This window comes from Carettochelys insculpta, chromosome 1 (genome assembly GCF_033958435.1).
Source record: "Carettochelys insculpta isolate YL-2023 chromosome 1, ASM3395843v1, whole genome shotgun sequence".
NCBI classification, from domain to species: domain Eukaryota; kingdom Metazoa; phylum Chordata; order Testudines; family Carettochelyidae; genus Carettochelys; species Carettochelys insculpta.
The window spans coordinates 212,426,965-212,441,432 of NC_134137.1; the positions used below are offsets into that span (position 1 = coordinate 212,426,965).

Consider the following 14,468-nt stretch of genomic DNA (forward strand, 5'->3'; position numbering starts at 1 on the left):
TGCTTGGGTATAGAATCTCTCATTGGCTCAGGCTAGGGAAACCCAGTTTTCTAACCAGATGAAGACAGCTGTTTCTCCAGCACCAAACACCTGAGCCAAGAGCAGGTATTTCTTGTTGCAGATACATCCCTTATCAACTCTCAAGCTTTTCACAACCACCTCATTGTTCCAATTCTAGAGGGGAAGGAGCTGGGGGCCAGAGCTGAAGGAAGATTTGAGAGCTTACTTGGTGCAGCTCTCCAGGGGCACACAGGGGCTAGATCTACACTTACCAGGGAAAGATTGAACGCTTTTGTGAGTTTTAGAGCAACGAAGGGTCCTGTGGCACCTTACAGACTAACAGAAAAGTTTAGAGCATGAGCTTTCGTGAGTTAACTCACTTCTTCAGATGCTGGTCTATAAGGTGCCACAGGACCCTTCGTTGCTCTACAGATCCAGACTAACACGGCTACCCCTCTGAGATTTGTGAGTTTTGGGATCAGTGTCAACCCCTTAATTCCTTGTGAGCCACAAGGATTAAGGAATATGAATGAGAGGAGCACGCCCATTGGCATTCTGCAGTGAGGACAGGGACCAACATCAATGGCTGCAAAAATCTATTTTAGGTACACAATTGGCATACCTAAAATTCCATCGGTAAGTATAGACGTAGCCATAGATTCATGTCCCCGTTGCTCCCAGGCAATTCCAACCAGTGCAACTTGGGGAAAAGCCCTTCAACTAGTACTTCTCAGAGCTGCAGTTCCCTCTCCCGGAGAGGTAGGATAGCGAAAGGCAACATGTGTTCTTCCCTCTCTTCCCCTCTCCCAGCACAGTCAGCGTGCCATATCTGGCCCTGGTCTGCCTGACTCCAGCCCACCAGGCTCCAGACTCCATACCTGACATCCTGCAATGGGCTGGATACTGGGGGAGGCGGGAGCCCCACGCCTCAGGGGTCAGATCCAAGCAAGCTGCAGGCTAGATCTGTACCACGGGCCATAGGTTCCCCTACCTGTTTTAGGGTGTCAACAAGCATGTACAGCTAAATAACATAGAGCACTGAGAGTCAGTAATGGTGGCTACAAACCAACTTTATGGGACCAAGGGAAACTTGGTCACACATTACAGATGTTGCCGGACAAGAGAGAACTGGACTAGAGAGGTTCAGCCCATACATCCCATACAAATGGGTTCAACTCGTTCAACCCATACATCTATAACTTGAATAGAGTGTCTAGGTCTGGTTACCTGATGTCAAAAACACTATAGTAGAACAGGAAAAGATTCAGAGAACAGTGATTTTTCAAGGTTGTGGAACAGCTTCCATACAAGAAAAGTTTTAAAAGATTAGGGCTTTTCATCTCAGAAGACAGACAACCAAGAGGGAGGAGGGATATGATAAAGGTCTGTAAAAATCAAGAATATGTGGATAAAAGTAAAATATAAAACAAGGGGTCAATTGATGACATTAACAGGCATCAAATTTAATACAAATACTACTTATCTGCAGAACTCAATACCACAGAACGCTAAAAGCTAAAAGTAACTGGGTTCCAAAAGAATTAAATATATGGAGGATAGATTCATCAGCAGCTATTAACCAAGATGGTCCAGGCTGCTCAGCACAGATCTAAACCTCTATCAAAAGCCAGGAAGGGAAAACAAATAATCCCCTCAAATACCCAGTTCTGTGCCTCCTCCAGGCTCTGGAACTTGGTACTGTCAGAGACAGAAACAGGATAGTGGGCTAGATGGACCAGTGGTCTCACCCAGCATGCCAGTTCTCAAACTGTAGTTTCCTGTGCAGGACTCAGTTTAGCTATTTCTACAGGTGCAGTAATTCAAGTTGCTGATGGCTATTATTTTAAACCAGGTTTAGGGCACAATAACCCCATCTGCCTACAGGATAGCTTTTACCCCATGCTCTAATATACAGACTAACAAATATTAATCATGCCATAGGCTCCCAAATTCAGGGCGTACTTCCCGGTGAGGGAGGTAAAGACACTCCTGGGGGACGCAAGGTGACCCACGTCAATCCTCCCAGCCCAAGAAAGAGCCCACGCTAGCATCACCTCCTGCAAAAATGGAAGCAGACCCAGCTTCCGGCAGTGGGGGGGGGGCGGGAATAAGTCCCAAAGTTGCAAGGCAGAATCTCCAGAAGTGTGTGCGCGCTGCTTTCCTTCCCAAAACAGCTGGAAAGTTTTTCTGAGAAGCCAGGTCTGTTGATTTCTTTCCACCTGCTGTTTTCCTGCATTGGGGAGAAGGGGGAGAACCCTGGGTCTGCAGCAGCTCCCACAACTTAGACAGTGCATGCCCTGCTCCTCAATGCCCATGGCAGCTGCATGAGTAGTTGAAATGGGAGCCCCAGGTCTGCACCAATTTTGAGAGGTGAATCAGCACACATGCTTCCTGACACACAGCTGAGCTGTCCCCTTCCCTCACCCAGACCCCCACAATTACCCTGCCCAGACCCCCACCTGCTGCCTACCTCCTGGCCAGACACCTACCCCCAAGCTTGCTCCTGTACCCTATTTTCTACCCAGATTCTGCACCCCATCTGTAACCTACTCACTGGCAGCCCCATCACATAAAATGGATCCCTCATTTTTGGCCCCACCTCAGAGGGTAAAGGGGACCACAAATTCCACTAACCCTGGAACCCCAGAAGAATCAACCTGGCCTGAGGCCTTGAACCTCAGTCCTACCTACCTATCCTGCATGGGGAAAGGGTGCCATGGAGCAAGGTGTCTCAGTTGGGGCCTCATTAGTGGAGCTTGGAGGGGGGAGGTTCCCCTGCATCTCACTTGTGCAGTTCCTGACTTACTTTTCTGTGAGTCAGCAACTCCTGACCCAAAACAGGTTCCACACCCCTCCCCTAAACAAATACAATGCTGAAACTGTTTGTGTTGGACATAAATTTAAAAGTGAAGCATGGCCAACAAGCCCACATCTGGCTACAGCTTCACAACACCTCTGCATCCCCCCCGCCCCAAAACACCTCAATCCTGAGCCTACCACACAACAGTATTTCTTCTCCTGAGCCACTCAAATTCCCAGTATTCTGCCACAACACTGCTGTCCAATCCATGTCCTGAGCCCCTCACACTCCCAACCCCCTGCTCTGAACCCCACACATAGCCAACCTGAACTCTGGCACCCTCATATCCACACGCCTGTGGTTTGCTCAGCACCCCAACATTCCACCTAATCCCAACACTCTCCAGCCTGGAGCCTCCTCCGACTCCCTGAGGCAGCAGCCCCTCCTCCACCTCTTCTTGCACCCAGATTCTCTCCCAGAGCTTGCACCTTTCACCCATTCTCAGACCCAAATCCCTCATTCCCATCACAGAGCCCATACCTCCTGTCTCAACCCACTGAGTGTAAGGGCTGGGGACAGCAATGATGGAGAAGGTGAGGCCCCAAGAAAGGTGTGGGGTCTTGGGGCTTGCCCTGACATTTACAAGTAATCGTGGGTGTAAAAATATTGGAGATCACCACCATAAGAGGTTTTTAATTTTCAAATTTCATTCTGAAAAATGCAATTTTTTTCTGGCCTTTTGACATGTAGGGACATTGGTTTAGTCAGCGGGGAGGCCAAAGAACGATGTAGAAGGCAATTAACAGAGAGGTAGCCATCTCAGTCTATATCTTCAAAAACGATAAGAAGTCCTGTGGCATCTTATAGACTACCAGATATTTTGGAGCATAAGCTTTCGTGGGCAAAGACTAGCTTTGTCAGAAGCATTGTGTGTGTGTGGTGCGGCGGGTGTTCAGAGGAGGGTTTAAAGAGGGAGTTTCAGTCAAGGGCATGGCCAGAGTTGACAACGTCTATTCAGTTACGGAGGATGTGGCCCATTATCAGTAGCTAATGGATTCAACAGACACTGGGAGTGGTTGGCCCATTACAAAAGCAGTTTCTCCATTCCTGATGTTCACAACTCCACATTAACTGCTGATAATGGGTCACATCCTCCATGACTGAGCAGACCTTGTCAGCTCTGGCCCTCCCCTCAACTGAGGGTCCCTCTTTAAACCCTCCTCTGAAACCCACCCCCCTATTCACACATCCTCATGAAGTGGGTCTTTGCCCATGAAAGCTTATGCTCCAAAGTATCTGTTAGTCTATAAGGTGCCAAAGGACTTCTTGTTCTTTTTATAGAAGGCAATGGAATTTTTTTCAAACTTTCTAGCAAGCTCATGGGACTGTTTGGGACTGTTCTATCATAGGAGTAGGTAGCCAGTCTTGTGTGGTTACTGGTGGGGAGGTATACATATACACAAAAGGCAGCACATACGTAACAGTAATAAACATTAAAGAAACTTGCATCCATAAAATGTATTCTAATCAGGAAAAGTATTTTTATAGACTTTTAATTAATATATTATGGACACAAGTAAGAAAAGAAAGTATGATGAAAACTACATTAAGTATGGCTTCACTTTCACGGAACAAAACAGGATCAATCATCTCAATGCGTAGTATGCCACAGTTTTCAGCAATGACACTGAGATCTAGTTGTCTTGATCAACACTTGATGAAGAACCACAGAGCTTTGACAGACAAACCAAAGGAGTATTTTTTTTGCTGCTAAACTTCAAAATTTTAAACACAAAGCTGGACACTACTGGAGCTTTTCATCAAGCATCAGCCAAAGCAGTAGAAGCATCTTTGGAGCTGTCACTGCTCATCGCTAAAACCACGAAAGCACACAATCAGAGAAACTCTTGTGAAGCTTTGTTTGTTGAAAGAAGCCGAAATTGTGGGTGGTGTCGAAAACAAGAGAAAACTGTCCGAAATTTTGCTTTCTGACAATTCCATGCAATGCTGCATCGATGACCTGGCAGAAGATCTTGAAGTTCAGGGTATGCAGGCAGGGTTGGCTTCTTTTTGTCTCTCAATTCAGAGACACACCACCACTGATGTAGCACAATGCTGTCACTTGCTTGTCTATGTTTGATTCATTAACAATGGATCTGTGAAAGAACTGCCTTTTTTTTAAAAAAAAAAAAAATTGACAATGACATCAAAGGCTTCTGATGTTATGAAAACTATTTCTGACTTTTTTGAAGAAAACAGGCTTTCACAGGGAAAACTGGTTGGTGTATGCACAGACAGTGCTTCAGTGATTCTTGGCTCACACTGAATTTGTGACACTAGTGAAAGAAATAAGTCCAGCCATAAACAACTCACTTCACCATACACAGACAAGAGTTGGCTGCTAACAGCGTTCCAGGTCACCTACGTGAATTTGGCCATCAATTTTGTGAAGAACAGTGCTTTAAATAAGAGACTTTTTGCTGTTCTTTGCTCAGATTTGGGAGTGGATCATAAAAATCTTGTTTCACATGGAGGTGCAATGGCTTTCGAAAGGTAACATGTTTTCGAGATTATTCTAACTGAAAGACAAAACTGAAATTTTCCTCAAGCAGAGTTATAACATGCATTTACGGACCAAATGTTTCAACTTTTACTGGCATACCTCGTGGAGATTTTTGAATCTTTGAACAACCTCAGTTTGAAGCTCCAAGGAAGCAATGCTGCAAACATTATATGCACCATATTGCCATCAAAGCGTTTATGGAAAAATTCCAGCTTTGGAAACGTCAAACTCCAGCTCAGACATCTAACTTGCTGAAAATGAAGGTTTCTAAGAACTTGGTAAAGAGTATGTGAAGAACAAAACTGTGTTTCATCTGGACTGCCCTGTTGATGAATTCATCCACTATTTTCCAGACAACTTTCCGGCAACCCCATTCATAAATTAGTACGCAATCCATTCAACATTCGTGTTGATTCATTACCAGAAGTATTGCAAGAACAAGCACACAAAATAAAATGTGATTCAAGAGTGGAAGATAGTTTTTAAAACTTAAGGTTGGAGGAATTTTGGATAAAATATTTCCCAATGTACACAAAAGTTGGAGAAGCAAGACTATGTATTATTCTTCCATTTTCATCAACATACCTTTGTAAAGGTATCTCAAGTTTAGTCACATTAAAAACGAAACAAGGAAAATCAACTGAAAACTATTTGCGCTGTGCCCTTCTATCTTTCAAACCTAGGATTTCCCCAACTTATGAAGAAAACGCAGGATCATCCTTTACATTAAATTTGTTTTGTTTCTGCTATTTCTCATGGTAAATTAAATATATTTATTAAATTTTAGGCAAGAAAGTATTTGTGCTTATTTTTAAATAAAAATTTTATACTAAGTTTATTTTAAATTACTAATGGAATTTTTTTGTTAAAAGGGGGATTGGATAATGGTAAAGAAGAGGTGTGGGGCATGAGGGCTTCTCAAAAATCAAAGGGGGCATGATGCCAAAAAGTTTGGGAACCACCAAATTAAGCCTATTTTAATTCCATTCAATGAATTTTTATTTAACTGGGATTAATACTTTGGGAGTACATTGTATTGAAAGTGTCACTGCATACATGTTGATGTGCACACAAAGTTTCTCTAGCAGAAACAGGAGATGCTAAATTTTTTCCTTATTCCCAAACCTTTGAAGCCACTGTTCTGGGAAGATATGAATATATTAATTCAAACTTGATTCTCCATGGACCAATGCGACCCCTGATACATGTAAGACCCCAATTTTCAGGACACAGTTGGAAGGACTGGGTGCTTGTTCTGAGCTGAAGTTGTAATGAACTTGTGGAATCCCACTTGGGGTGAGAATCTGAAAGTCTTGTCCTGCTGAATCCATGTTGAGATGTAGTTTTACTTTTGTAAGCTTATTAGCATTCACGTACGTTCATTTTGTGTTACATGTCCTTTGTTAAGCTTTTTATCTTAAGACTAAATTAGGCTTGTATAGTAAACACTGTGCAGTACCTTATAACTGAAGCAATTATACTTATTATCCATCTCCAAAAAGCAAACAAGCAGGTTTCCTGCGATAACCAAGGCAAGGATCTCTGTTGCCTGAAAATACCCTAGCAAACCCATGTGCTCTTCCCATTACAAAGAACGGGAGGTACAGTCACACTCATCTTCTGAGATTACCTGGTGGACTATCTTACCAATAAAAGTGCTAAGATGTTCTAAAATATCTCTGTTTAGAACACTGGCTTAATTTACACGCATCCAACAAAGCGGGTCTTTGCCCATGAAAGGGGTGTGTCCCATGAAAGCTCACCTAATAAATTATTTCATTAGTCTTTAAAGCACTACATGACTGCTTTTTTGCTCCAAAATATCAGTTTGTCTACAAGGTGTCATAGGACTTCTCTCTCAGATATGCTTCGTGCCAAGTGTAAGAAAAATAAGATTTAATATACTGTTTCAACAAGAAAGCTTAAACACATGCAATATTTCCTCAAGGTTACCTTGCATTGAAAACTGCATGCTTTATGAATTAAATTTATTATTTGTCATTCACCTCACTTTTGTCTGGATAGCTTTCTAATTCAATTTGTGTTTACATACCTTAGACCTAAAAGAAAACAAGGTAAGCAAGCTATCATTAGTTTACACTTCTGAATGGCAGATTCAGACATACAAATACCCAACATTTGTAATTTTCATGATAACATACCTACATTCACACCATAATACTTGACAAACTAAGACCATACAACTTTTATACAACTTAGCCTAAGTATACCTTAAATAACATCAGCCAAACTACATCAGACCTAAGTGCCATACAACTCTCAGCATACACACAGCTAGGTTGATGGAAGAATTCTTCCATCAACTCAACTACTGCCACTAAGGGAAGTGGATTCTTCACACCACTTATACCCAGACCATGGCACTAGGACTGCAAGCCGCTCTTTACAGAACAGTATAAAAACTGGTTTAATTAGTAACTAGTCATGAAGCTTTTACTATGTTGACCACTAAAAGTAAGTCATTAACTTATTTACTGTGAGAATACATTTTAAAAAACTCAAGTATTTCTCTCCATCATTCATACTACTGTGGCTCACTCGGGTAAGGTTAATTGCTAGTTCGGCTCCTGAACCCAATTATCGCTGACCTACACTCATGGAAAAAACCATTCCATCCATATATAAAGCCTATGTAACAGTGATACATAGACCGCAGTGATTCAGGAGCCAAATTAGTGTTCAACATCTGATATATTTTTCATACTTAAACAGCATCATAGGAGAATATTCAGTTTTTCAAACAAAGTGGCTAAGTATCATTTTACCACGTATAGTTAACATAGAAGAATTCTGATGGGTTAACATTTAAATTAACGTTTTAGTATGTGCAGAGCACCTGAAAAGACACATTAAAGAGAAACATTAAGTTCTGAAACCTCAGTCTAAGTTATCACTGATTTATAACATGTAAACAACAGTAGAAGAGGTACAGCTGTAATACCCCTAGTGTAAATGTGTCTTCGGAATTTCACCACAGCACTGCTACTGAAATTAATGGTAATCAGTGCAACAGCTTTGCATGTTCAGGCAGACTATGGATTAGTAAGTCTCAGTAACAGATTTAAAGCAGGAGTCAGCAACCCGTGGCACGGATGCAAAGAGTGGTACGCAACCCAATTTTCATTGGCATGCAAAGCAGAGGCTCATCCCAGCCCCTTCTTGCCCATGAAGCCAGGAGCTTACTCAAAGCCATGTCACTTGTGGATGAACAGAAGACCAGCTAATGCCAACCACCTAAACAGTAAAACTCTGCATCTTAATTTATTAATGAAGCTGTTGTAAGTAGGACTATTAGTGACTTTAAAAAGTATCACTAGCACTTGGACCATACACAGAGGTCAAAAGATCAAATTTTGGAACTCCACTTTGGAAATGTTGCTGACCCCTCTTCTACTGTATTGCAGAAATAAACAATTAAAAAAACCACAAGGTGATGCTAGTCTTTTGTCTCCCCACATATATTCCCTTCCCAGGATGTTTTGTATTCTGCTTGAATAATGACGACAGAAGATCCGCACTCCTAGATCACAACCTTGTGTTCCCTAAGAGTCAGAACTTTTGAAGGCTCTCTTTAGTTACATACCAAAAAGCTTCATACTGCACTCAAGCAACATATCTTACAAGGTATTTCCCATGGTTGCCAGCACTGGAGGAAAATCATACTGGTGGTAACAATTACATGAGACCCAGGACAGGTCTACTCTATAAATTTAAGTTGGCTATGTTATATCAACTTACAGCCACCATAATAATTACTGCACTGATGCATGTCTTCATTACCCTCCTTCTGTCACTGATGCACTTCCACTGATTTATAAGCAGCAGTGTGGAAAGCTGCGAGCCCAGGTTTGCAGTTCTGTACCCAGCTCCCCACCAGAAGCCCAGCTGACCCCCCACAGCCACCTGCCTGGTTCAAATGGAAGCCAGGCATCTGGGCAGGAGCTGAGAACCAGAGCAGCAGAGGAGCCTGGCACCTGGCTTGGAGCCACAGAGGGAGCCTGGCTTTGTCAATTTCATTGCTTCAGGGGAGAACCGTGAAACTGACAATGACAGCCAACAGCCCATGTAAGTAATCCACAGTGTCTACAGGGACACTGTTGCCTTAAGTACATCCACAGAGCCCTACTCCTCATCTGGAGTTGGGAGTTACGTTGGCATAGTGCAGCATTTACACTGGCAAGAGCAAGACTACTGTGTAGATACTGACACACTCAGGCTTATAAAAAACTGACTTACAATCAACTTAACCCTGTAGCACAGGCCCAAAGTAGACAGGGTTCCTGGCCAACATCCCCACCCTCCCAAAGTGTAATAAATCCCACAAATCTACCAGCAGGACTACAACCTACAATTAGTTTCTCAGTATTACAGCAGAGAGGGTCTTATGTGCTTTTTACCAGAAGAAAAGGACTAGATGACTGTCATGGCTCTTCAAAAATGTTTGTACATGAAATATGGTATTCCAAATCTGCTGGGAGTAAAACTTATCACCTGAGGAGAAGTCACTGGGCTGACCCAATACACAGAGATATCCTTTAACTCAGACCGTTTTATTTACGGTCTGAAAAAGATGAAACCTTGAGCATACTCAAGACAAGCATATTCAAGAGAGAGGTCATACACTGGAACCTCTCATGGCAAGAAAAAGACCTGGGACCATTTAAAAAAAAATGAAGTGGCACAAGTGATGATCCATTACAGGAAAAGGAACTCTGCCAGCACAAGTCTCAAGAAAACTGAATACCAGTTTTTGGAAACTGGTACATGCTGCAAGGAATGACCTGCAGTTGAGAGATGCTAACAAGTTACCTTATAAGGCAAGAAAGTAAGCATATACCATTGTACCTTATGTTTTCCCATTCACCTAAAGTCTCATGTTTCCAAAACACAGACTCACAATCGCTCCCTCTCTCTTACTGATAAGCTTGCCTGGTTTTATTACAAACCTGTCTAAGCTCCTTGTGCTGAGGACACATGAGCTGGGGCATACTCCTTTCTCTGAGGCAGCAAATCTGGACATTTATAGTGCACAAAGGAGTGGGCACCCAAGTATATACCAAATTGCGAGTCTATACTCAGAAAAAGTGAGTGTTGTGGAGCCTAGAGTGGAGCACTTCTGTTGCCAGTAGCTAATGATAAGGAAAGGTTGAGATGACCAGAGAAAAAGTTTCTTTCACACCCAGAAAACATCACACTGGAGCCTGGCAGCACTTAAGCATTATGGTGGCAGCAATGAGGGAAGAGAAGAAATGATGCAAATGGGAAATTTTAATCAAAGGTTTAGTACAGTTTAGGAACTCTTTGTTGGCAGAAACCAAAATGCTAATGAGAAAAAAAAATACTAAATATTTTCCTTGTACTTGATGCCTCTACCGACATCTGTACAAGACACTTGGGTATCCAAGTTTTTAATCAGGCGGAAAACATTGCACTGTCTAAAGTATGCATTCCAACTTTTTGGCAAGCCTTGTGTTACTTAATTGTAATGAATCGGATAATGAAAATCAGTGTAGTTTACATACATCAAAACTGAACCCGAACTAGTAACATCAAGATTTTAGCCATCCAATTTGTCAAGATTAGGAAAGCATGCAATATGAATATAAAGTAACTACTACCAATAGATGCATTATTAGCCTGGATAATTACATGCTGAACTTATGAGTTTACCACTGAACCAGTTTCCTACTTTCTGCTTAGTACTAGTCCTTTATAAAATATTCTCACATCTTTAACAAGTGCAACAACTACTTTCCTCTTTAGAAGGCAAAGAAGCCCACTCTGACATGCAGTGATAGTAAAACAAGTTTTTGAACCATGTCAACCCAAAAATTAGCTTGCTTTTTAATTTATGAAACACCCAGGAAAACATGCAAGAGCTCCATAGGTCTTGTATTCCTTTTACTCTAATACGCATTAAAGACTGCACTATGTAGAGATTCCCCTTAGAGTTCTACATACAGCTGATTAACTCCGAACCCCATTTGATTCAACTCATCAGTTTCAGGAAACACTGCTGCAAGGTCTGCACTAGAGAGATGATGTGGCTGAAGTAATATCATTCATTTTACAGCAACCACTACTGTGATGCTTTCTCCGGTGAGTCTTCTCAACTTCCTACTAATAGCAGCAAAAGCACTCCAACTCTGGGATCCACAGAAGATTGTGCCTCCCTGCTTCTCTAATATCCTGGAAAGCACATGATTACAACAACAGGTTATATACTAGCCACTTTTCATTTTAGCACAAATTGGAAGAAACTTAAATGCCTCTCCTCTGTGTTTGCAACCCCGCCCTATCACAAAATAGCACAATACAGGGCCATTGCCTGAGATCCTGACTGATTTTTATTCCAATCTAGCAAAAAACAGGTTGTCACCATACAGACAAAACTTCATGCTGAGCTGTAACAATATGCAATAATAAATAATGTGTAAAATACAGTTGCGTTGAGAATCCCTTTGGCCAAGCATAGAACATGGTGAGTGCCTAATTTGCCTGATAATCAACAGCTATTTTCTAATTTTAAGAAAAAAATGTGTCTGTCCTCTTACACAAAAGTGGTTAAATGTTTTGACATCTACTTCTCAAATCTATCCACTGTAATAATAGCAGTAGATCAGCTGATTTTTAATTGTCTACAACTAACAATCCAAAGGTTAAAAAACCAGCCCACATAAAGATGTGATGCTGTACTGTGGAAATGGTACTATCGTGCATGCCACACAAACAAGTGAAAAGTCTGCTTTACCACTTGCAACTAAATTCTGCAACAGTCCTTCACTCTGTGTCAGTGAGATCAAGTATCACCTTCTGGATATAACCCATTTATCACATGGACTTAATCCACAATTCTGCACAGCCCAAGATGTGAAATCAAATGTTGCACACTCAGTTTCTGCACCAAACTAGAAAAAATAAATGTCTCCTAAATGAATTGAAGCCCCTTACCACAAGCAATTTTCAGCAGGTTGTCATCTCCCAATTCAAAGCAAAACAAAACTGCTCACAATCAGCGTGACTAAGCCCAGTGAAACCTCATCTTGAAAAGCGCAGACAGCAGTAAATCGGTGGACGATCACCCCCGAGCTCGCCTGAGCCCTTCCACATTCTCTGCGATTCCAATTGTTATTACCCCACCCTTGCGAAACACACTTTGTGATAGTCTGCCCCCTCAGGCAATGATGCAGCAGTTCGCACTTCCAGCAACAGCGCTGCTTCCCTCCCTGCAAGGGCATCTCGCTGCATACAGAAACGCTGCCGCAAAGCACTCCGCTCCCGGTCTGTGCATGAAGCCCAACTCCAAGTCAGCGCACAACAAGCGATGGAGGAAGCCACGGCTGCTTTTAGGTACTTGATATTACGCGGGGAACTGACAGAAGAGCTGTCGCGTTAATGTCTTTGTTGCAACCTACCCTTATCAAGTCCACTTTCCACCTGGATCCCCCTTAACTCCCAACGCCAACAGGCGGTACGCCCTTGCTTTTCGAGCAAGACTCTGATTCGGCTCAACCAGGCTGCCGCCGACCCAGCTACTTTCCGCAAGAGCAGAGTTGGGAAGAAAAGTGTACATCCTCCCCATGAGGTCACATCAAACCACAGGTGGGGCTCGGTGCGTTACGACTCCTCTCTAAGCAGCAGCAGATTCAAGGCAAACTAATGCGAATGAAGCGTGTGACCGCTTCAGAAGGGGTCGGAAGGGCGGGGAGATAAGGACACGCAGACCCCGGGGGCAAGACACACACTAGCACGACGGGGTGGGTGGGGGGGTGTACAGGCAGCCAGAGAAACCGAGGAACACGTCTCCAGCGCTACCAGACGCGGACACACACGTGCAGCCCCACCCCCAACGCACCGGACTGTACGTGGAGAAAGGGTCGTAAACAGAGCCGGCCAGGCCGGGGCCCGCCTCCACTGCCGCTGGTCACTATTAGCTCGCAGTGTCGGGGGGAGACCCAAAATCGCGCCCAGCCCAGGGCAGGAGAGGAGCAGCGCTGTTATTTACAGCCCCACACGCTGGGCCAGGCATCGGCAGTTACCCCGCGCCCCACAGTCCCCTCGGCTCCCGCGGCCAGCTGCTCCCCGCTTGGGCCGGGCCGGGCCGGGCCGGGCCAGCGGGACTCTTCTCTCGGCAGCTGCGGCCGCGCCGGGCTCCAGCCCACGGAGCCACCCCGGCTGCGCCCCGCCCGCGCACTAACGGTCCCGCCGCCCCCGCGACAAGTGGAATCTAAACACAGCCCCCGCCGCCGCCCGGCCCCAGCGGGCCACTGCCGGCCCCACACACCGGGCTGCGGCTCCCTCCCCCAGCGCGCCCGGGCGGGCGGGGACCTCCCGGCGGGGCCGTGCCCGTTACCCCGCCCCGCGGGCGCCGCCGCACAAACTTTCGCCCAACTCCGGCAACTGCCCCGGCCCCGCCCGGCAGAGGAAAAGTTTCACTCACCGCAGCAGAGCAGCAACGCCAGCGCCAGCAGCCGCCCCGGGCCGGGCAGAGCCGGGGGCCGCCGGCCAGGGGAGGAGGCAGCGGAAAGTTCCCCGCGGGCGGCCGGAGCCGGCAGGGGAGCGGCCGCCGCGGTCCCCGCCATGCTCCGCACTCGGCTCCCAGCCGCCGCCGCGATCCTAGCCCGCCCCGCTCCCCCGACCAGCCGCCGCCTCCCCGTGCCGGGTCTGTGTGTCACTGAGCGGGGAGGCGCTGCGCCCTCCTCGGAACGGGCCGCACCACCCCGCCGGGGGGGAGGGAGCCGCTCGCTGCCACCGCCTGCTTCTCCCTCGGGCAAACCCTGCCGCCCACCCCTACTCACCCTGCAGTGCGCCCACCCGCACCCGGGGCGGCGCAGTCCCGCCGGCCAAAGGACCAACCCCGCGAGCTGGAGTGGGGGGGGATCGCCGTGTCTTCCCCCGGGGGTTGATTGGTACGTCCCGCCCCGCCCCGCCCCTCCCCTCCCCCCTCCCCCCTCCCCACTCGCAGCCGCCGGAGGAGGGTTGGGGGAAATCAGTGCTACTCACTCTGCCGCTGGCGGGAGCCGTCTTTCGATGTGGTTCCCTCCGCCCGCCCGCCCGCCCGCCGGTCCTCCCTGCGCGCTTCCC

At 45.6% G+C, this 14,468-nt stretch overlaps 1 protein-coding gene across 7 annotated transcripts in view; it reads right to left on the minus strand.

Annotated features, from left to right (window-relative positions):
• Positions 1 to 14,028, minus strand: part of NECTIN3 (nectin cell adhesion molecule 3) — a 154,353-nt gene extending 140,325 nt beyond the window's left edge. For all 7 annotated transcript variants that reach the window (XM_074998796.1, XM_074998788.1, XM_074998801.1 and 4 more), the window contains exon 1: positions 13,825 to 14,028. In XM_074998796.1, the coding sequence (XP_074854897.1) occupies positions 13,825 to 13,966 (142 nt within the window). In that variant the 5' untranslated portion in view covers positions 13,967 to 14,028. The remainder of the gene's footprint in view (positions 1 to 13,824) is intronic.
• Positions 14,029 to 14,468: the final 440 nt, after the last annotated feature.